The sequence below is a fragment of the Salminus brasiliensis genome, chromosome 18, assembly GCF_030463535.1.
Source record: "Salminus brasiliensis chromosome 18, fSalBra1.hap2, whole genome shotgun sequence".
Taxonomy (NCBI): Eukaryota; Metazoa; Chordata; class Actinopteri; order Characiformes; family Bryconidae; genus Salminus; species Salminus brasiliensis.
Genome location: NC_132895.1, coordinates 19,561,991 through 19,584,303, shown reverse-complemented (window position 1 = coordinate 19,584,303; position 22,313 = coordinate 19,561,991). Strand labels below are relative to the sequence as shown.

Genomic DNA, 22,313 nt, shown 5'->3' with positions numbered 1-22,313 from the left:
CAATTCTCAGATGCTACCTCCCTTAGCCCAGTATCCTATAATTATGCACTTTTTTAACATCAGTAAAATCGTATGCTATGATGAGAATGGTACAACTCTGGTACAGTCTGCTACAACTGACTGGTGTGCTCGCTTATTTATGCATGCAGCAAACCCTGTCACACGGCATCAGGGGTGGTCTTAATATTCTGGTAATATTCGGACTGTGACAGTGGGTGAAGCATGGTAGTATCTTGGAAACTGCTCATGTTGTGGAATGTTCTAGAGCAGATGTAGACCAGTTAACCAGTTAACCTAAGATAAACACCTTCTATCACTTAATACAGTCCATGTCACAACATCTTGCTAGTCTCATCTGAGCTAAGGGTAGTTATGTATGTGGTCATGATATTTATATATATTCCACCATTTTTAATTTTTTAATTATTCTTATTACTTATTACTAGTGGTGCTGGAAATTATAAAAAGTCCAAGTTATTGGGAGGTGTAGCCATTTTGCCAAGGTCTGGAAGAAGACTCAAACCGTTACTCTCAGAAAAGGGGAAATTCCTGAGTTCCTGAATTTTACTATGAACTGGAGGATGCTGGAATAGTGTCACTACAGTCTAGCGAGTTTTAAATTCCCATGGACCGAGATACTGCAGTCCAAAATTTGCACATTCAAGGTGACCACACAGACAAAGGAAAAGCAATCCGGAGGGAAGTTTTATGCTCAGAGGAGACAAGATTGAGTTGTTTGAACACATCGATCAGAGGTTTGATCAGAGGAGTGAAGGTATGGCATTCAACCATTAGAACACAGCACTGTTAAGCATGAGGTCGTCAGTGGAAGTGGTTCATTTCACTAAGTTCATGGAATAAGAGAACTTTTCAGCATTACCTCACACCATCAGCTAGACAGCTGAAACTTGGACACAACTGGGTGTTCCAAAAGGACAATGACCCCAAACACACATCCAAGGTAGTTGTGGAATAAACCAAGCAGGCTGACATCTTGCAGAATGGCCAGAAGTGCTGAACTCGAAAATATGTGGACTGTGCTTAAAAGTTGGGTCTGTGCCAAGAAACAAACTCATTTAATTGAACTCTATTAATTTTGCTGAGAAGTGTGGTAAAAATATCCAACCAAAATGCTGCTGAAAGCATATGGATGGCTCCCAAAAGCATCTGTTTAAGAGACATTGTACCAGAAGGTGTGCTGTATGTATATTTTTGACCCTGTATGCCATACGTTCAGGATTATTGCTGTGAATAGTTTATGGCTTTGTGTCTAAAGGAACAAATAAACCAGGCAAATGTAAAATTTCCTTGTATCCCACATATTGAATACTCAAGTCAAGTCAAGTCAAGTCAAGTGGGTTTTATTGTCATTTCAACTACATACAGAGTACACAGTGAAACGAAACAATGTTCCTCCAGGACCATGGTGCAACATAGACAGTGCATACAAGACACAAGTGCAACACAAACAAACAAGTGCGGACAGACAACACAACACAGTACAGACCAGAGAATAATAAACTGCATGTAATAACAGCACAAAAGAAGGCCTGATGCAGTTGCAGGACTTAGCCACCTTTAAACCACCTTTGCAAAAGCTGATCCACCACTACTTTAATCAGATCTACATAAAAAAAACACACTCTGTCAATAAAATTCAGATCTGGGACATTTATGGTAGAGTAATGACTCAGTTGTTGTATTTGTGGTTGAGTGAAGGGTGGGTTCTGGCAGTGGCAGTTCAAAAGTGGCTAAGATGCAACCCATTCATGGCTGCAAATAGAAATATGCTGGGTTCTTATGTGCCATTATTCATAATTTGCCAATTTGCTATCCGGGATCTTCATTTGAAGACATGGGGAAAGGAATGTGGAATGTACTAGTGTGGAGTAAAAAAAATCAGAATAGCATGCCCCGCTGTTTGTTGGGTGACACAGAGAGAGAGAGAGAGGGGGGTGGAGTGCAGAGCGCTAGGGCGCTGTTCTGAAGCAGGTGGTGGGGAGGGATAATCCAGGTAAATCTTTAATGCAGGAGAGAGGCTGGAGGAGGCGAGAGCAGGGGAGGCGGGTGGAGACGTTGCTAATTGTGGCCTGTTAATCCAGGCTGGGCCGTCCCCTCCCCCTCCTTCACCCTCCTACTCTTCCTATGGCACAGATGAAGAAGGCCAGGTGTAAAGACAGAGATAGACGGAAAGAGAAACACATCACCCTGCTAAGTACAGTTCAGACTTGTGTTCAAAAGGAAAAGAGGACTTGAGGAAGACAAGGCTGACTGCGGACCCAATACTCACCTGGATATATAGTGCATAGAATGTAGCTGTGGTCTTCTGCCTACTCTACAAGTCATACCACCATGGGAGAAGTCCAAAAGGTATGTAGGCTGAAATCTCTCAGTTGAAGCTGCCAGTGAGGCCTCAACACGATCTGAGCCAAGCCTATAGAGTCCATATTTGCTTGCTTATATTTTTGGATACAAGGAATGATTTGAATACGTATCTGATTATCAACTGGACCATCAGCGTAGTTTGGTACAGTATAAGCTTCTGAATGTTTATTATTTATCCATATATATCCTCTATGATATCTTTGGATGTCTCCTTGGAGGACAACTGAACAACAGATCATTAGGATTAGACGTAAGACAAATAAAGATGCTCTTCAAAGACAACAGAAGATGATCAACAGAAGATAAATATAAATATGAATGATGCTCCTGATCTCCCAGATCCCAGTCCCATTCTTATTGAAATCTTTGAACTGTGTCTTTCCTAGGGCTTGTTTTCTGTCATTGAGAAGCTAAAGGGCACAACAGAACAGGAGCTTCGGATAGTTCTTCTTGGTCTAGACAATGCTGGGAAGACTACCTTGTTGAAACAGCTTGCCTCAGAAGATGTCAACACCATCACCCCAACCCAGGTAAGGCATGGCAACATTTCTGTTCCACTAAAGTTCAAAATTCACCCAAGCTCTGGTTTCGCAAGACGATCCCAATCCGTAGGTGCCAAAACTTACCTAACTGAGAGACATTAGGTTATGAAAGCAGTGTGGCCTGTTGCCATCACAAGTTGTTATGTTTGGTGTTTATATAATGAGGGGAAAAGGCAAGACAGTTCTGGTGGAAGGTTGACGTTGTACTGATTGAATATGGGGGGTTATGTAAAAAGTGTGATACTGCCTATTTGGATGAGCAAAAAGATGTGAATAGTTGAAAGAGTATTAGGGACTACAGTTAAATGATATGTGCATTGACAGTGTAGATGCATTGCATCATACTTCCAATGACAAATTGATGTATTTTAGAAACTGACTCACTAAAATGACTTATATTGAAAAATTACTGCCATTATGGAACTGAGAGGAAATGCAGCTGTCTAGAAGCTAGAGCTTACAGAGCTTATTACTGTCAGGCATGTTGCTGTATTCTGGATATCCAGCCAAGACACAGCACAATGTGTGCTGGTATGATTGCGTCTTGAATAACATTAGGCAAGCATAATACAAACTGGTAGATTGAGGTTAATCTCTGTGTTCAGGAGGCCAGTCTGTCAGTTAACAAAAAGTACAGCAATCATTCTAATCCTGAGGAAGTGGAAGGAACTCATTGATTCACCCCACAAATAAGCACAAGTCAAGTGTAAATCCATTTGAAATGAGCGACAGACACAAAAGAAGTAGCCAGAAGTTTCCAGCTGAGAAGAAATTGCACATAAAATTACAGTCTTAAATTATATTACACTGTGGAACAGCACAGGAAAGACTGAATAACAGCTTTTTTAGAGAATCCTGGTGAGAAGCTAACTGCTCTCTACAGAGAATGAGAGGACAAAAGACAACAACTTATTTGACAGCACACACCTAGATGACAAGCGTTTAGCAGCGTGAGAGTGGCAAAGAGAAAGAACTGCTGTTCTATCAGTTTTTCTCTGCTCTCTGAGATAAACCCTTTAAATGGTTCCTTTCCAAAAGAATGAAAGAAGTATTTTCAAGTAATTCTGGAATAGTTCTTTTGGTTCACTCTCGTTAAATGTTCACACGTTTATTATGTGTTGTTTTGAAAGTCTTGAACAGACATAAGTAACACTTAACGCTCCTACTATGACTCAAGGATTGCTGGTTGGAATCCCAGGTCATGCTGTCTGCCATCAGCGGTCGGAGCCAGAGAGAGCACAATTGGCCTTGCTTACTCCAGGGGGCTTAGATGGCTCTGTCTCCACACATCACTCTAGTGCGATGCTGGCTAGCATGGGCATCTGCTAGCCGACGCATCAGAGCTGGGTTCTTGGCGCTTTTCTACGAGCGCACTGGATGCTTGGTGGCGTTGCTTCGGTGGCATTTCGAAAACAAGGTGGTGGCTGGTTATGCATATGTCACTCCTCACTCTCTCAGTGTCGAGAGAATACTAGTGAATGGTTTGGGTAATTGACTAATTTAAAATTGGGAGGAAAATTGGGTAAATATAACATTTTAAAAAGTGACACAAAGGAAGTTGAAAAGGAGTGAAAAATGTGGACCACAAGTTAAGTAGGGTTGACCACTCCATATGAAGGCAATCCTCAGAGTCATTTATTTATTTATTAGAGGAGGGGAGTGTGGTTTGAATCTATACAGTTTCAAGAGTCTTTGGCCAGTTCCTTCAGCCTTAAGACCCTTGTGGACTCGAAATGCTAATAAGTGATAAACTGTTGACTCCCGGGGAGAGCAGGTCGCGACAGGCCATGGCTGATTGTAAGGTCTGTTTCTGTCTCCATCTAGTCTAAAGTAAAGCCAGTAAAGACTGTGTATAGTTGTCTAGTGAAGGCTAGACACTGCTCATCCCTAGGTTGAAGCTTCTCCACGCTCTACCAGATAAACCTGGCATAATGACACACTCTTCTTTAACATGGTCCATTGTTTACTTGCTTAAACATTTGCTTGCTTTAGCAGCGCTTTAGCAACACTAAAAAAAAATCTTGTGAGCAGACTGGATCCTCTCTAAGTATAGAGATCTGGCAGTGTCTTAATCTCATGGTTAAAGATTACTTAACAATAAAGTCAGAGAATTTGGAGGCTACTTAAGGGGGGTGGCTAAACATAGTCTTGCATTCCAGCTGGCCATGGGTAAATTTAGACAAAAAAAGAGGTCAAGAGTTAAGACAAACTGGTGCTGCTTTTCATGTCTGCTTTTCCTGTCTTTTCACTTTGGCTTTTCTGTTGGTGGAATCTTCCAGGGATTCAATATCAAGAGCGTCACGTGTCATGGTATGAAGCTGAACGTATGGGACATTGGTGGACAGAGGAAGATCCGTCCATTCTGGAAAAAATATCTGGAAAACACTGATTTGTTGGTATGTACTCATTTTCATTTACAAAAAGGTTAAGGTTCATCTTCGGTTTGTCTCAGTTTGTCAGACTCAGTCTCTCAAACATTCTGCATTAGCATTTTTCTGGGATTTGGATTTTTCACCCAGCATTGCTCTTACCTCCTGAAATTGAGAATGGCAGACTGAAACTGCAAAGTACTATAAAGTAAAAGCCAGAGTCTTGCTGGTTGATAGCACAAGGCTTACCTTTCATAAGTCAGGATGACTGGAATCACAACAACAAAAGATACAATAGAAAGAAAATAGACATGTCTGCTTGGAAAACATCATCAAGCAAAAAATCTCTCTGACACCTTTTCCCTCCTCTTGACAGATCTACGTCATTGACAGCGCTGACAAGAAAAGGTTTGAAGAAACGGGCCTGGTGAGGAAAACTGCACTGTACAAACTGTACACTAGGAAACTGTTCCAACACTGTGATCTGTAAGGGCGTTTTCACACTTGTCCCGAAGGCTGCATTCAGGACCGATTCTGGGCTTATTAGGGGGAGGGGCTTATTAGCGCCTTTTCCATTTCACACAGAATAGTTCAATTCAAACCATGGATTAATTGCACTATTTCAAAAGTCACTTTCCTGTGGTAGGACCTAGGTTCTTTCTTTAATTGCTTTTACCATTATTCCTTGGATACAAACACTCAAGCAGTGTGAAGGTTTGTGTAGTCATGCAGGTGATAGTTCAAAGCAGTCACGGAAGTGCATAGCTTGCACACCTGCAGCAGGCCGCACCAAAATCCGCTACAATGAACCCAAGACCACTGATTTCAGAAAGTCCACAGATCGGTTCTCTGGGCCGCTTCCGGGCTTGAAAACTGTTTTCACACTTGACCAAATGTACAGAACTCATGGAGCAAGCGAACCTAGGTACCAAAAAAAAACAACACTAGTGTGAAAACGCCCTAAAAGTGCAGTCCTTTACCCAGTGCAATAGTGTTTAACCATTTCTCACCTGTTGGCCTTGCAGGAGCTTTCAGAGCTGATTGATGAGGAGAATCTGAAGGGAGTGCCAGTACTCATCTTTGCCAATAAGCAAGATTTGGCCACAGCATCCCCAGCAAGTGAGATCGCAGAAGGGCTCAACCTGCACACATACCGAGACAGGGAGTGGCAGATTCAGGCCTGCTCGGCTGTGTCTGGAGAGGGAGTACAGGTGAGACATGAATAATACATCAGAACCAGACTAGAAAAACTTGAAGGAGAGTGGGAGTGATCCAGAGTGCCAAAACCATTTAAATGTTGGCCCTGTTGTCAGGTGAATGTGAGTCGAAACCCTAACAAGGTCCAAGAAAGCACAACCGGCCTCACTCTGAAAGGACAGAATGGCTTTTCCTCTATCCCCATCACTCAGTGATGTTTTCCACAAAGGTGTCTGTTAGCTGTATGTGCTGCATGCCTAAATCGTCTCAAACTGGAATCTCAAAAAGTCTTGCTATGTGGTTTCTGACAGTGTGGCACTGTCATCTATACACTCCAATGAAGGTACACATCATTGCTAAATCGGTAGCAGCAGCTGTCTTAAAGCCTGAATTGTGTCTGTACCATTTCCTATTTTTTTTTATAACAAATGACATCACAGCAATTATAACCTTAAGAGAAGCTGAGCAGATAAATGAAAATGAGCCTCATTCACTAATACCTACATAAGAATCTTCTTAAATTTGTTGTCAAAAAAATGTCCTAACAAAAAGTCTGCATCTGATTCATGATGTGTTTTTCAAACCACAGAATTGTTAGAATGAGGCCCATAGTTTTAGTGTGTTTTGTAACATCATGAACATTTCCCAGTGAATAGTGCTGAATGTCGCGTCTGCTAACCGCTATCCACCCGGAAGTGTCTTCAGACCCTTGTTTTCAAACATATGCATTCAATTTAAATGCAGCAGTATCTTATATGTTTCAATAACCACATAACTGCGTCTATTGCGACAACAACTCACAGATTAAGTCAAGGACAGAGCTCTGATTGTTGTAATGTAGCCTCATATATTACCCTCATAACTCCAGTGCAAAACTAACGCAATACGTTTTGGACACTAAACATGTCCAGGCTAATCAAATGCGTTTGTGATAAAGGGAGAATTGTGTAAATGGTGTAGGTTGTTCTTCAAGTCATCTCTACTGCTTTAGTAGTATTATGGTTAGTTTAGACTTTTACTTCAAATAAAATAAATATATAAATACATTAAAAACATAGTGCATTCATCTTTTACAAAGCCTTAGCCTTAGGCCCTGTTACAGAATTGTACAGTGTCAAATGCAAAATTAATTCACTTAATTAATGCACAATTACTCAGTCTTTTATAACATAAAAAATAAAAATGGTCAATCTGGCCTGTGCAACAGTTCAGGCATCCTAAGCATTGCAAAAAGCTCTCAGCAAATCAGACCGGAGGCATCTCACCAATTAAAGTGAGGAAATATCCACTCGCTCACATTACGGCGCTTCTAAACTATTCAGACCTTGTACTTACACTTGGCAACCATGGGCTCCTCTAAGCAACTTAAGATCTAAAAACGAAAGTGATTGAAGGCCACAGGCGTGGGAAGGCTATAAGAAGATCAACTGTTTTGAGCTTGCGGTTTCCAAAGTGCCAACTGTTATTTAAAAAAAAAAAAGGCAGTTGAAGGGAACTGTGGAGGTCACAGTGAGATCTGGAAGACTAGGGAAACTCTCAGAGAGAACTGCTTGTATGCTGGTGACACAGGCATATCAAAACAAGACCATAAAGGTTTAATAGGGTGGTGTCCCGTTCTACTGTGCAGCATTGCTTGCACAAACACTTTTCATGGAAGAGTCATAAGAAAGGAAACCTTACCTGCAACCTCATTTGAAGTATGCTACAGAACATCCAGAGAAGCCAGAGAAGTTTTAGAGGTAAGTGTTGGGGACTGATGAAATCAAACTGGTCAAACGCTTTGGCCACAATCAGCAGAAGTACATTTGGAGAAGAACACCTTGTCTACTGTGAAGCATGGGGATGGATCTGTCATGGTTTGGGGTTGTGCTGCTGCCAGTGGCAATATTACTTGGGTGGAGAGAAGAAGGGATTCCATAACAGGAAAAGGATCAAAGACCTCAAAAACACCATGAAATACCTGAAGCTCTAGGAATGGCCCTCACAGTCAATATAATGTTATGAAAGAGAGAGTGCATTTACTTAGCAAGAGAGGCTGTTAACTTAATGACATTTTTTCTAAAATAAAAAATAATTTAATAGTTGTGTCCCAGTTCAGGGGCTGGCTCCCTTAAATGACGCAGTCGACTAAGGCGTAACCTTCAAAGGCTGCATAGACTGTGTAGGCCAAACCAAAATGAGCTACTAATGAAAACTATTTTCTGTTTGCATTACAGCATTGATGTTCCTGACCTTACCGTTACACACGGTAACGAAACTCCTAATTTTGTAGTTTATCTTTAGTTTGGATGTCCTTGATTGTAATATTATATGCATATTCTTTCATGAAATAATAATTTAAAAAATGTTAGCAAAGCTGTGTTTATTGCCATCCTCACCGGCATGCAATGAAGCTCTGCATATGTTGACTAGTGAAGGATCCGCCCGTCAGATTCTTCATTACAATGGGGAAAAAAAGACACATTTCTCGTCCACAAACGAAGAAGCCTTCGTAATGGGACAGCCGATTCACGCCACTGTGATACAATCAGCCTTTACAATACAGCCTCCAAAGGATGCAGCCCCTGAACTGAATGCCCCGACTGTAACTGGAATCCTGTAGCATTTGATCTCATGCACTGCCTGTTAAACGGTACAGCGGCAAAGTGGTGTATCATGTAGAGGTGTTATGTCCTAAAAGGTGAATGATGCTAACATTTGCTTCCCTCCTCCCCTTTTCTCAGGACGGAATGAACTGGATCAGCAACAACATTGTAAATAAGAAGAAGAAATGAACCTGCTTGCAAACGTCTGTCATTTTCTACAGACAGATAAAGGCTCTGTCGGATCTTTGAGTATAAAAATAGCCCTGTTAAATCATGTACAACAGATTTCAGCAGGCACTTGCTTTTTCTAACATTTTGTAAGTTATGTAAGATGAATCCTAAATGATGGGCATTAGGCAGCCTTCTGCTGTTCAACATTCGATCTTAAACCAAGTCATTGGAGTCTATTATCAGGAAAAGGAGCGGGAAGGGGTGTTTCTGTCCTTCTGACCAAATAAGCTTCCCCGTGATTTGTCTCTTGCAGTTTCTCGCCACCTTAAAGATGGGTTTCAAACATTCCATTTGACAGCAAATGATGCTAAAACTGGCTAAAACAAGTCCTGTCTTTCAGCACGCCAGTCTCAAGTGAATATAGGTTTTTAGCTTTGAAGGTTTTTTAGCTTTAGCATGTTTGAAGCCATGTTGCGGCGGTGGAACCATCTTAAAGAAGCGTCATTTCTGGATTGTCTTCAAGCTCAAGAGACTTAATTCTGATGTTTCTGAGTCTCTGTGTTCTGCTGGCTTATGTAGCACTTATGATAGGCTGACGTGTGGATCATTTGTGTCATTGTGTTAAATGATAATGTGACATTAAAATGTTCTTAGTCCTTTATATTGAATGGACTTTGTTTAATGGCGAACTGCTCATTAGCATTAGTTAGGGAGGAGCGAAGACTGCTGGATGTGGACAGGCTGCTCGATGCCAGGACCTCCTCCATATCTATGTCAGCAGTGTGCTTCTGCTACTGCTGGATCTCCTCACAGCTAGCTTCATAGTTTCCTGATATTGATGGAGTTTCAGCACAAAGAGTCCAGCTCAGTGCTTTACTCACCGTTCTTGACCTGACTGCAGCCAAAGCTGCTGCGCCATCTCTGTCACCCGAGGCTGAGTGAAATAATGAAACTGCAGCATGTAGGAGATAAAGTCCTGACAGGACTCCTCCACTCTGATCCCATCTGGATACTTTACAGGTTTCTGCCGGTAGATTTTTTCATATTGGCCTCAAAAATTAAATGTATCTAATACTAAAGATGGTCTGATTTGGTCATCAGCTGTCAGCAGAACATTACTGCATTTAAGATCTTGATGGACAATGTCCTGCTGGTGCAGATAGGCCACGGCACTGATGAGCTGAGCCTCTTTCTGGAGATTTGGTGGAGCTCCTGTATGGTGGAGATCTGTGTCTATCCCGTGTCAACCTGAGAAGGATGGGTTTCCCTACTGAATCTCTCAAGGTTCCTCTCAAGGTTTCTTCCTCTCTACCCGAGGGAGTTTTTCCTTGCCACTGTTGTCACTAGCTTGCTCAGAAGGGGCTCAGACCCGGATCTCTGCTTTGTTGAAAAAAGTGCTGTATAAATATAATTGAATTAAATTGTTGCGGCAGGCTCCTTCATGATAAACACCTATCCGTAAATGACTGACCAGGCAAAAATCTTCCAGACTTCCAGAATGCTGCTACTGGTATTTAAGCTACTGAATGTACGCCTGGTTGAATGTGTGCTGATCATCATCTAGAAAACATTTGACCCACATGCTAGAGTGACCATATTTTTGTTTTCAGAAAGTGGACTCTGGGAACACTGTAGTTGAGATGTCATGGCTGGAAGGAGGGAGGTTGAAGTAAAATCGATAAATAAATAAATAAATAAATGTATTTACTTACAATATTTTAGTTTTAAGTCATTTTTGACCATTTCTATTTGTCCTTTCATTCTGAAATTTTAACAGAACATAAAAAAAACCCAAAAAGTAAAAACAGCAACATTGGAAAAGTGGAAAATTATTTTATAACTGGGAGATGGCATCACTTTGCACCCCTCTTAAATCAAGTGTCAGACACCAGATAACCAAGTCTTCTCAAGATTATTTATTAACTTGATGAGGTTTGAGGTGAGATTGTTTGCAGCATGCTAATTGCTCACCATACGTTTCTATAACCTGAGCTACATTAGCCTTATAGCTCCTGTGTGAAACTAAACAAGCAAACCAAGCATCAGTTTGTTTAGGGTAAAAATCCTTATTTTTTCAGGAACCAGCATTTCAGTACCATTTTGCATTGTTCCCAATACATCACCTCAAATGAGGAACACTGAAGTCTATATCTACAACTCTCAGAGAGCTCTGAAAGCTGTTCAGTGCGAATGAGCGAGAAGGCAAAGATAACAGGTTTAGGCTTTTAGTCTGAAACATGTAGCTCAGAGATTCCCCTCAATATGTGACTGTGAACTGTGTGGACATACTTAGGCATGACTCAGCTAGCTGGCAGGTCCTGTAAATCTGAGAGGATCTGTGACCGGCCGTATGGATCATGTTTTTATAAGAGGGGAGGACGGAGAACCCGCTGTGCTAATCCTAGTTCATTAACTATACAGCACATTCTGCTCTATTATAAGCCTGTGATCTAACCAAGACATGACTGAGGGTCCATCCCTGTCCCAGGCAAACATAAGAGTTAGCTCTTCAAGCCAGGTTGTATCCATTCCGCACCGCATCAGTATAGGAGAGGAGGCTCTCGCTTCATAACCTGGTAAGTCCGTCAGCAACAGCCTCGCATAAGAGCATGATTTCTGAGAGAAAATGTTAATTTCTACTGTACAACATCCTTACACTAAAATAAGTGTAAACTCACTCAAATCACTTAAAATCTACTTGTTGCTTTTACAGTTTTCTCTAAATACATCACTACTCTAGAAAAAAGTACAAGAAATTGTACTACTTGAAATACTTTTGACAAATGACACACGGCACGGCTGTAGATGACTCATTAATAATTGAGCTATAATAAAATTAACAGTCTTATATTTCTCTGTCTCTGTCACACGATCCTTGTATCTCCAAATTGGACACTTGACAGAAGATGAAAAAAGCCTTCTTAACCTTTAACAAAAAGCTCAAACCAAGTCATTTAGTCATTTTTTCTATTGGTGTATTTATTAGATACTTTTAATACAATATGAAGAACTTAAATTATGTCACACCATAAAAATGGCAAAAAATGGAGGTGGTTATTGTGTGACAGCAGAAATAGAAACATTTTAACATTCAATCGTTTCTTTGTTGTCATACTTCTGTATAGAATCACTTTAGTCTTCACTAAACAACCCTCGAAGAACTCTATTCTGTAAGCATGTATAAACTTTGCCTTTATTAAAGAACCCAGAACCCAGAAGTGTTACATTAGACATGTTATTATTGAATAAACTAACTATTATTCATAAGACAAACGTTTGAATAAGAATGTAGGATAGAATCTTGATCTGAACTCTAGAAATGTTCCATTGCTCTCGTATCAAACTCTCGTCCAGTTTTGTCCTGTTTTATTTTTAAAGCCATCAGCGGAAAGCTCAGTCTACCTTTTACACTGCAAGAACTTTCCATGACAAACAGACAAACAGAGCAAACAGCCTACATTAGCCTCGATGTACCTCAGTGATAAGGTGTTAAGTATTCTTCTGCTCCTGTGAAGTTTTAAGTTTGCAGATATAGCGTTCTCTTCAATCTCATGTGATGTGTCTGGGATGTGTGTACAATCCTGCGCAGAGTCTGGCCAACTTAAAATGATGAAGTAACTGATTCTGACTCAACTGAGTGCTGAGTTAACTCAACTTAGTTTAGCCAATAGTTCTCCAAAGTCACAGTTCATGCATCTCAGTTCAGTCAACAATACATATGAGGTTGAGCAACTCAAAAACATCAGTAATGCAGCTGGAACTGCGAAACACAGACTAAAAAACCTTGACCCAACTGAGATGCAGAGAACTTTTGAGAGAAGAGAACTAAGAGAAGTTCAATTCAATTCAATTCAAATGTATTTCTACAGCCCTTTTTACAACAAAGCCGCTTTGCAGAGATCACAGGGTCCGTACCTCTTTTGAGCAAGCCAAGAGCGACAGTGGCAAGGAAAACTCCCTCAGACTGAGAGGAAGAAACCTTGAGGTGAACCAAGACTCAAAAGGGGAACCCGTCCCCCTCTAGTCGACACGGGACAGCACAGCAAATAACAGAACAATGAGAATAGAAATTAACTAAATATAATTGAATTAAGAGCTGTGGCAAATGTGCCATTAAACCATATATGATGAAAATGTGAGTGAAATGTAAAAATCCATGCAGGTAAACAGTCATATGGACAGCTATGCAGTGAGGTGAGGATGAATCTGAAAATGTAAAGATCCTGAGCAGGACAGCATCACAGCAGCCAGCAGGGTAGTGGAGAGCCAGGTCTAGCAGTACCAGGATGTAACAGTAGAAACAGGGCATGTCAATACATGGGAAAGAGAGAGAGAAAACCGAAAGGAAGAAAAAACAAAGGGGTTAGAGGGAGGAGTGCAGCAAAATAGGGGGGTTTTACAGTGGGACATGGCCAATGGGTAGCGATCAGTCGAATAGGATCTAAACCAAGTGAGGACAGATCCTGTGAATCTCTAAAAACACCACGTAATCAGTTCATTAATCAGTTTAATACGACCTGACGACATTTTTACAGTGGAAGGAAAAAAGAGATACCATAATCCATTACTGGTTCATTAGGAATGTAAGAGAATGTCAAATGAAGCGCTGCTCTGTGCCATTAAGCTGTTTCACTGGTCAACACTTCTCAGAGCATCATGCGTGTTCTGTCCGCTGGCCTGGCCAAAGAGAGACAGCAATGGGATCCACAGCTGTGCTCAGAGGCGCAAGGAGGTAAGTCACGCCAACCACAACCCAAACAACTGCAGAACAGACATAAAACATGCATGATATCCTGATGAGCCGAAGCGTTCTCTATTCCGTCAGTGACAAATGGTCAGAACAGACAATTTTATACAAGGACATTAAAACTCTACATATGGCCGGCATCCACTGTGCCACGCCGGCTGTGGCAGCTGAAGCGGCGTGAGGGTGTGTAATGCAATATCACGACAGGGGTCTAATAGCTTTCGTCTGGAGGGGAGGGATGACTCACCCCCTCATGATTGGGCACGAGTTGGAAGCCTCTCAAACAGGAGCTGATTGCGAAACCAGCGGGCACCGAATCCGTCCAGTAAACCAGTGTCAAATTTAATGATTCAATTGCGCTGTTAGACTCGAAGAGCCCAAGCCCAGACATGCCTTTGATGTTTAACCAAGGCGAAACAGAGAATATAAAATAGAGAGGTGTCGGTTTCTGTCTCTCCGGGTGATGCACACTACTGTACTAATAGTATACAGCTAAACATAACTATTATTCATGAGCTTAGTAAGTCTGCTTAAGCATTACAGCAATGCCTGTAAAAACTTGACCTTACATTCAATATGATCGTCACAATATATCACAACAAATTTATTATCATAAATAATTAGATTCAACTTAAGGTGCCAAAAAACGCATGTATAGAGTATTTGGTAGTACTTTCTATGACGTCTGTATTTATAAGTCATTATAAATGCGGTTATAATTCGTTGTAACTTAGTAATAATGCTTTGTAAGGATACTTATACACTCCAATAATGTCTCATAGGGCTCTTATAATGAGCTATTATGAATTACTGTGTAACTTATAAACATGTAGTAACACAAGTGTCACTATTCATCATAGTGTCATATTGTACACCTGTGCATAATAATGACCTGTGCATAATTATAAAGCACTTATAATTCATATTAATAGTTATAAACGCATTATACATGTTTAAAATGCCATCATTGAGCGCTTCAGGTAAAGTGATTGACAGTTTATGTTATGATTTATTATAAATACATTATAAGGTACTATAAACGTTACCTCTGTAATGTGAGGTGAGACATTTAATTTCCAACTAATTACAAAAAAAGCACAGACATTATTGCAATTAAACACTTTATCTTTAAATGTATTCATTTTATCATATATATAACCGATAGGTTATGCAGGGTTACGTCACCATTACAGCCACATACCACAGAAGCTGAAGCAATCGGAGCCTGTTCACTATTAGCTTTGCCCCCACTCGCTTCCTCATGTTTGGCTTGCTGGTAAAAAAAAATCCTGTACTTTTACTTCTGGAGTGTGTTTAGCTCCAGCTGAGGCAGTCCAATGTTTTTATGCGGGTGCCGGTCAGATAGCTTTAGCTTCTAACCTAGCACAAATCCCTATACGTTCCCCTGCTTTTGCTTCATCACATACAGAGTTTGATAGTGGCCTGTGTGTAAGTTTTAGAGGTGTAAAAATAATGTTTGGGGAAATGTTTGCCCATTTTCCAGCTCTGTTTTGGTTTTCCTGGATTTTTGGTTTCTTGTTAATGAAGAGACAACAGTGTTTGAGGTTCAGACACGTCCCTGTACTGAACTCTCATTATTCAACTATTCCAAGATGAATACAGCATACATCCCATTGTAGAGCTGCTTTCATAACTGTTTAGGACATGATTCAATGTATTGTGAAATTGCATGCTTGCCACGTGTGTGTAATATACACCTCAAAGTTTTATTCTTATTATTTACATTATTTTGCATAATAATCCTATTGTATTATATTGTAGGATTATTGTATATAATCCTATATATTTAATCATATATATATATATATATATATATATATATATATATATATATATATATATATATATATAATTTTATATATATATAATTAAATATTATATATATTTTGTAACATTTATAATAAATTAATCCAAAATCTGCATTTACATTGATGCATTTGTGTATTTTAACACCTCTCCAAGTAATACACAAAATACCAAAATATAAAAAGGTCAATAGACAAATGATCAATGTAGTCCTGATGCATTTGTATACATTTCATTGTTTAAAACAACACCAAGTCTTGAGCTTCTTAAGCAATTCCAGACGTCCAACAGACGGCCTGGGTGTCCAATTTGCAGGTGTTTCAAAGGCAAAATTAGGACAGAAGCCATTGAAAATCTGCCTCAGGAAGCAACAACAATGAAGTCTGATGCTCACTAACAGGGTCTGACAGACCCTTAAATAGGAACGCTGCTGAAACCACAGCACACATGCCTCATAAATTACCAGAAACACCAGTGTAAGCCTCCCTGACTCCATTAGAACAAAGTCTGGGCATCATTAGGGCTCCCAAAGCTCATATCCAGGATGGCACAGTCATCACTGTCATGTGTAAACTGCTTGTTAAAAAACAACCATGTGCATTGAGCATGAAGCTTGGAGCCCAAAATGAAAATTGTCAGATTGTCAGATCCGGCATATGGGTGGGTTTCCTAACCCACACAGCACTGCGTTTTTAAAAAGACACTGAAAAACGTCAATGCTGTTCATTGAAACTACGTCCCATTTTGGCTGAATGAGTCAAAGGTTTGGCTGAAACTGAAAGGTGAAATGACGTCTTTTTCAAGTGGTTGAAAAGCCGTTTATGTAAGGACTGTTTAATGTGTCTTCAACCACTTGAAAAGGACAACTTTTTAACTTGCACTTCCGGCCAAAATAACATTGTTTCAACAAACAGCAATGCCATTTAGAGCAAAGTGCTGGATGGGACAGATCTCTTTTTACAATAGCGGTGCTGCCAGTAGTCAAGATCATGGAGCCATGCATGCTCTTCTTTAAAAATTATTTCAGTAGATGCTTAAAAAGTTCTCTAGAGTTGGCACTTTATCAGAATCCCCTCACTTTGCTATTTTATCAGATAAACCTTATAGTCAGAGGTGTTAAGTAACGAAGTACAAATACTTCGTTACCTTACTTAAGTAGAAATTTTGGTTATCTATACTTTACTGGAGGAATTCTATTTCAGCTGACTTTTTACTTCTACTCCTTAAATTTTCACCCAATTATCTGTACTTTCTATTCCTTACATTTTAATAAATAGCCTCTTTACTCTTATTTCATTTATGTTTCATTCGGCTTGTCTTCGTAAAAAAAAAAAAACAACAACAAAAAAACTAAACTATCCAGATAAATCGCGCCATCCGGAAAGTGTGACATAGCAGACGTATGTAGCCTAGTATGAAGATGTCCGTGGCAGAGACTCAAGAGAACTGGAGGGAAATGTCCCAACTAAGCCTCTCTTTTACTTTCCAATAAAGCTTATTGATAACATGCCTCTGACTTTTTGCACCATTACAATCCTTATAAGCAACTACTCAATATATTTTCCCTCCATGAAACACATGTTAATGCTCAGTACTGCACATAGATGTTCCTTTAATATATTTGATAAATATAACATTTAAGATTATAGTCATTATGGGGAGGTGGGGTAGTGCACTTTAGGCCCATGTGGCCTAAGCGTTTGGCCTTTGTTTTCCTTACATTACTTTTATACTTTTACTGGAGTAAAAAGTTGATACTTCAACTTCTATAGAAGTCTTTTTAAACCCTAGTATCTCCACTTCTATCTGAGCAATGAATGCAAATACTTTTGACACCTTTGCTTATAGTTGCACTTGGTGGATACACATTTAATAATTACAGCCCGTCTGCAGATGCACAATTGATCAGCCCCCTTCAAATGATGGACAGACTCACCTCTAACTAGACATTATGTAGCTGGTGGTGCAGTAATACACAGGCCTGCAAGTGTATGTGGAGCTGGAATTAATGTATTGGGTACAGTCATGTTACCAAAGTCACTGCTAGATAGAAAATCCAATAGTGATCGGATGGTCAGAAACTGACCACTAATTATGGACAATGAAGTATTGGTTTACACAAATTCAGCATTGGAAAACCATGAGATGTAGTCTACAGACATGTAGATGTAACTTCTGTGCGATTCTAATACTTAATTATAGTTTATTATGTGTGTGTGTGTGTGTATCAGAGCATTTCAACCTGGGAAAGAAGATCAGCGTTCCTCAGGACGTGATGATGGAAGAGCTGAATCTGCGGACAAACAGGGGCTCCAGAATGTTCCAGGAGAGACAGAAGAGAGTGGAGCGGTTCACTCTAGAGAGTGTTGTGGGCAAACACGAGAATGTGAGCTGACATGCTGTGCACTGTCTTGTTATTTTACACACATATGAGGGCAAATTTAAACAGTATGAACAGTTTACACGCTTACACTATATGGACAAAAGTATTGGGACACCTGCTCGTTCATTGCTTCTTCTAAAATCAAGGGTATTACAAAAAGATGCTAACCTGCTTTTGTTGAAGTAACTGTCTCTACTGTCCAGGAAAAGCTTTCTGTTAGGATTTGACCGCATTAAGCGACAGTGGCGTTAGTAAGGTCAGGATGTTGGATGCTCACCACCCAACCTCATCTCCCAAATTACCCAACTCATTCTAAAAGTATTGCATGGAGCTTCATCAATTCATAGAACTCCACATCTCAACGCTGGGGGGCTTCAGGCATGGTGCCAATAGGTTCACTGTTTGCAGTACTTCTCCACAAGGAATAGATAAGCAGTGTTTGTGCATTTGCACAACTGTGTCAGCAATGGGTGCAACTTGAAGTAGCTGAATGCATTTATTAGATGGGGAGTCCACAAACATTTGGACATATGGAGATTTTGCCTTCATTGCACACCAAGTCTAAGAACTCTAGACTAGTCTAAATAGCGAAATTGATGCCAGTGTATGATTTGTGATGTTTTTGTTTGTTTACATTCATGTAAAAGACATTAAAAAAAACATCCCTAGAAAGTGAATTCCACTGACTTTAAAAATGTGTATGAATAATTCATTGGTTAAGAGGTAAACAAAGTCGGAGATGGTAAGAACCAGAGATTTGAAAATGAATACCTCTAAAAATAACTTGACATAAAATATTACATAAAACCATTTTGAGACGTCCAAATGTATTATTAATCTATTTATGGTGGAGAGATATATGCACTTATTTTATCATTATTCTATGTTATCTCACATTTGATATATTTATCTATTTATAAATATTTATACCTATATTTATATTTATAACTAAGGATAGAAAACACAATGGCTATATTTGTGGTATGGACCCCCTGATTCCCACCACCACTACTGTAAAGAGTTAATTTCTCTACAGTTTCTCACTTTTTGCTCATTCCAGTTGTGATGTCTGTCACTATTATTGAGCAGATTTCACTGAACGATTGAGTGCTACTGTAATCCATCGGTCCCAACACAGAACATGCAGATCATAATAAACTATCTGTGAACAAACTTACCTCTGTTTACTTCCCTATTTAAAGCTCTTACAGAAGAATAAGGTCCAGGAGGTCGGAGAGGCCTTTATCCCTCCTGAGAAACCCAAAAAAGGAAATCCCAGTGTTCTTGCACCAGGTGACTATATGAGTGCACCAAATGTCCAAGTGTGTCAATGTTCATGTAACTGTAAAAAGCACTATATGAACATGAAGTGAAAGCAGGAACAGTTAATTTTGCTTGAGTTGAACTTGATTAAACCTCACACTGACTCTCACCTAAGATCCTCAACCCAAAATCTAGACTCTAATCTGTTAATAATCCACTGAGTTCCATTACCAGTTTGGAAACTAATAGCATTGGTAGATAAACTGGACCAGCAACAGCTTACCAAGCCTTACTTTCTCCCTTTATCCAACTCTCTTAGGTTATTCTGGGCCCCTGCAAGAGGTTCCTCATGAGAAGTTCAATGTTACAATCGTCCCAAAGTCTTACTGCTCACCATGGGAACAACCAGATGACAGCGCAACACTGCTAGCTAACATTAATGCCCTTCTGCCAGAACCCCCCTACAAACTCACACCTGCCACCTACAAATGCTTCAACAGGTAGGCTACAAATTAACACTAAGCAGTACATAATGTGATTTCGCCAGCGTCAGACTCTGAGCTGTTCCAGACAGTTGGAACAAAGGACCTGAATCTTCTGCCTAAATTTGTCTGAATTTTTTTAAGGTAATACTTTTACTTCAGTGTTGGTTTGGTCACTCCTCAGATTTTGAATCTTCTAATCACTGTTTTTAAGATCAAGGATACGTTGAAAAAAGGACTTATTCAGTACTCAGTACTTATTAGCATGATGTGGTTGGTGTGGCGCAACAGATAACACCACTATCTGCCAATGAGATATTGCACCATGTGGGAGATGGAGGGTTCGATTCCCAGTCTGGGTGACTATGCTGCGCTACACCAATAAGAGTCCTTGGGCAAGACTCCTAACACTACATTGGCCCACATCTGTAATACGACTAATCTTTTAAGTCGCCCTGGATAAGAGCGTCAGCTAAATGCCATAAATGTAAATGATGTAAGTACTGGTATTTTAGGTAGCCAACACAATTAGACAACAACCAACGCAAGACCACTTGCTACCAGTACCAAAGCCCAAGCGCATTATCCAGAAAGTTCCCTAACGCCAGCTCGAGATGTCCGGCTAGTGGCTATACCTCTGGGAAAATGCTCTGGCTTAGCTGATTATCAAAAACTAGCAAATAAACTAACTCTGCATAACACAGAAAAACACCAAGCATGCGCAACACCACCAGACAAGCTAGCCAGCTAATACATTGTTAATGCCTATTCCAACAAAAAGAGGACCAGCTCAGCATCTGTCTTCCATCCTTTTCTCTCTTTTCGCTCTCGCTAACTAGTTAAAACCAGTCCAAGATCCTCTTGTCAGTTCTCTTGCTCAGCCACGCTCTTTTTATCCTCCTCGCTTCCTCCAACATGGTTTTCTTCTGCCTCTTTGCTCAGTGCACCGGCTACTGCACTGTGTAACTGGCAAAGCAGGCAGAACAGCACAAGCGAGAACTGCATAGCACTGCGTAACTCATGTCATATTAGTGTGAAGTCCTGTAATATCGCTCTACCATATCAGTCCACATGCTTCTTCCATTTTCACTGCCGGTTCTGTATCTCTCAGCTTGTCCAGAAATGCATGTGTAAAGCAGGTCCTTTAGGGGTGGCTCACAGCACTAACTTACTGGATACTCTTGAGATATACGTTTACTATGCGAAAAGACAAATACATGTAGTCCTAGTGCAGACTCATGCAAACTCAACGCAACAGGCAAAATGCATCAAATTGCTGCTAGCCTTCCAAACCTGGCTGAGATAAATGAGAACTTAGTCTAAGGGTCCCATTTCTTTACATTTTACCAAGAATACTCACAAGCGCCCGTATCCGCACTCTCTTAAGTCTGCATCAGATAACACTTTTGTGAAGACAGTGACCAATGTTCCACTGCATCTAGTGATGTTCCTTCCATAAACCAACTTAACAATGCATAAGAAGAAACTATTTAAGTGAGAGTGGACTCCATCATCTTTTTCTTTAGTAGGGCCCCAATGCCCCCAGGGGGCCCCTCATGCCTTTATGGACTTTTGTGCTAAAATGAAATGAAATTATTTAACTATTTGATGTGCCTTTGGCAGAACTATCATGACTGTCACAACTCCCAAGAAATTAAGCCATTTCTACACATGCAGTAATATTGTTAATATACTGCTGTCTGAAACAGACAGCGGTGAAAGGGGATTGATTTTCCGCCTTTATCTGGCAGGAACGAGCTTCCGGATGAATGCTGTCTTATGTTAAGACTCCATGTTTTAATGTTCCAGATTAAAAGTGGCAGCAGAGAGCAAGGCGTTTTTACTCCTCTTCTTTTCACCCTACTAATGTGTTTAATGGAACACTGAGAAATGTAGAGGGAGGAGGGGCAGAAGCATGTTTACTCCCACTCTACAAGTAGCTGATGTGCAGATTCCAAGCAATAGAAAAAAAGCAATAGACTTATGACTCCCTCTGGGCTTTAACAGACATGCTAATTATAATTCTCTGGGTTGACAGAGCTCCAATGCCATTCGAAGGGACAGCAGGCAGCATGAGGACACTACCGCTGCCTGGCTTTGAGATGCAGCAGACCTTCACCGAGCCCAACCTCACCTGGGAGAGAATGTGCCACCGGCCTAACTTCAATCGCGCTCCTGCCGGCTGGAGGGCTCAACCCTCCGAGACGGACAACCTGTAAAACCACCACAGAGAAAAGCTGATGTTCACACATGCCAAAGGTGCTGATCAGCGAGGAGAATTGGCACAGGGACTTGAGATACTGCTTGATTAGTATGCATGGAATGCCAGCACACCAACTGCAATGTGAGCCAGTCATTAACG

At 40.4% G+C, this 22,313-nt stretch overlaps 2 protein-coding genes across 2 annotated transcripts; both read left to right on the top strand.

Moving 5' to 3' along the window:
• Nucleotides 1-2,352: 2,352 nt before the first annotated feature.
• arl3l1 (ADP ribosylation factor like GTPase 3, like 1) lies at nt 2,353-9,267 on the top strand. Its single transcript, XM_072662142.1, has 6 exons — nt 2,353-2,370; nt 2,772-2,915; nt 5,207-5,323; nt 5,673-5,723; nt 6,322-6,507; nt 9,217-9,267. The coding sequence occupies exons 1-6, from the start codon at nt 2,353-2,355 to the stop codon at nt 9,265-9,267; spliced, it is 567 nt and encodes a 188-aa protein (XP_072518243.1).
• Nucleotides 9,268-13,905: 4,638 nt separating this feature from the next.
• Nucleotides 13,906-22,170, top strand: LOC140539177 (myozenin-2). The gene is made up of 5 exons (XM_072661821.1): nt 13,906-13,981; nt 18,055-18,209; nt 19,409-19,499; nt 19,789-19,969; nt 21,990-22,170. The coding sequence occupies exons 1-5, from the start codon at nt 13,906-13,908 to the stop codon at nt 22,168-22,170; spliced, it is 684 nt and encodes a 227-aa protein (XP_072517922.1).
• The last annotated feature ends 143 nt before the right edge of the window (nt 22,171-22,313 follow it).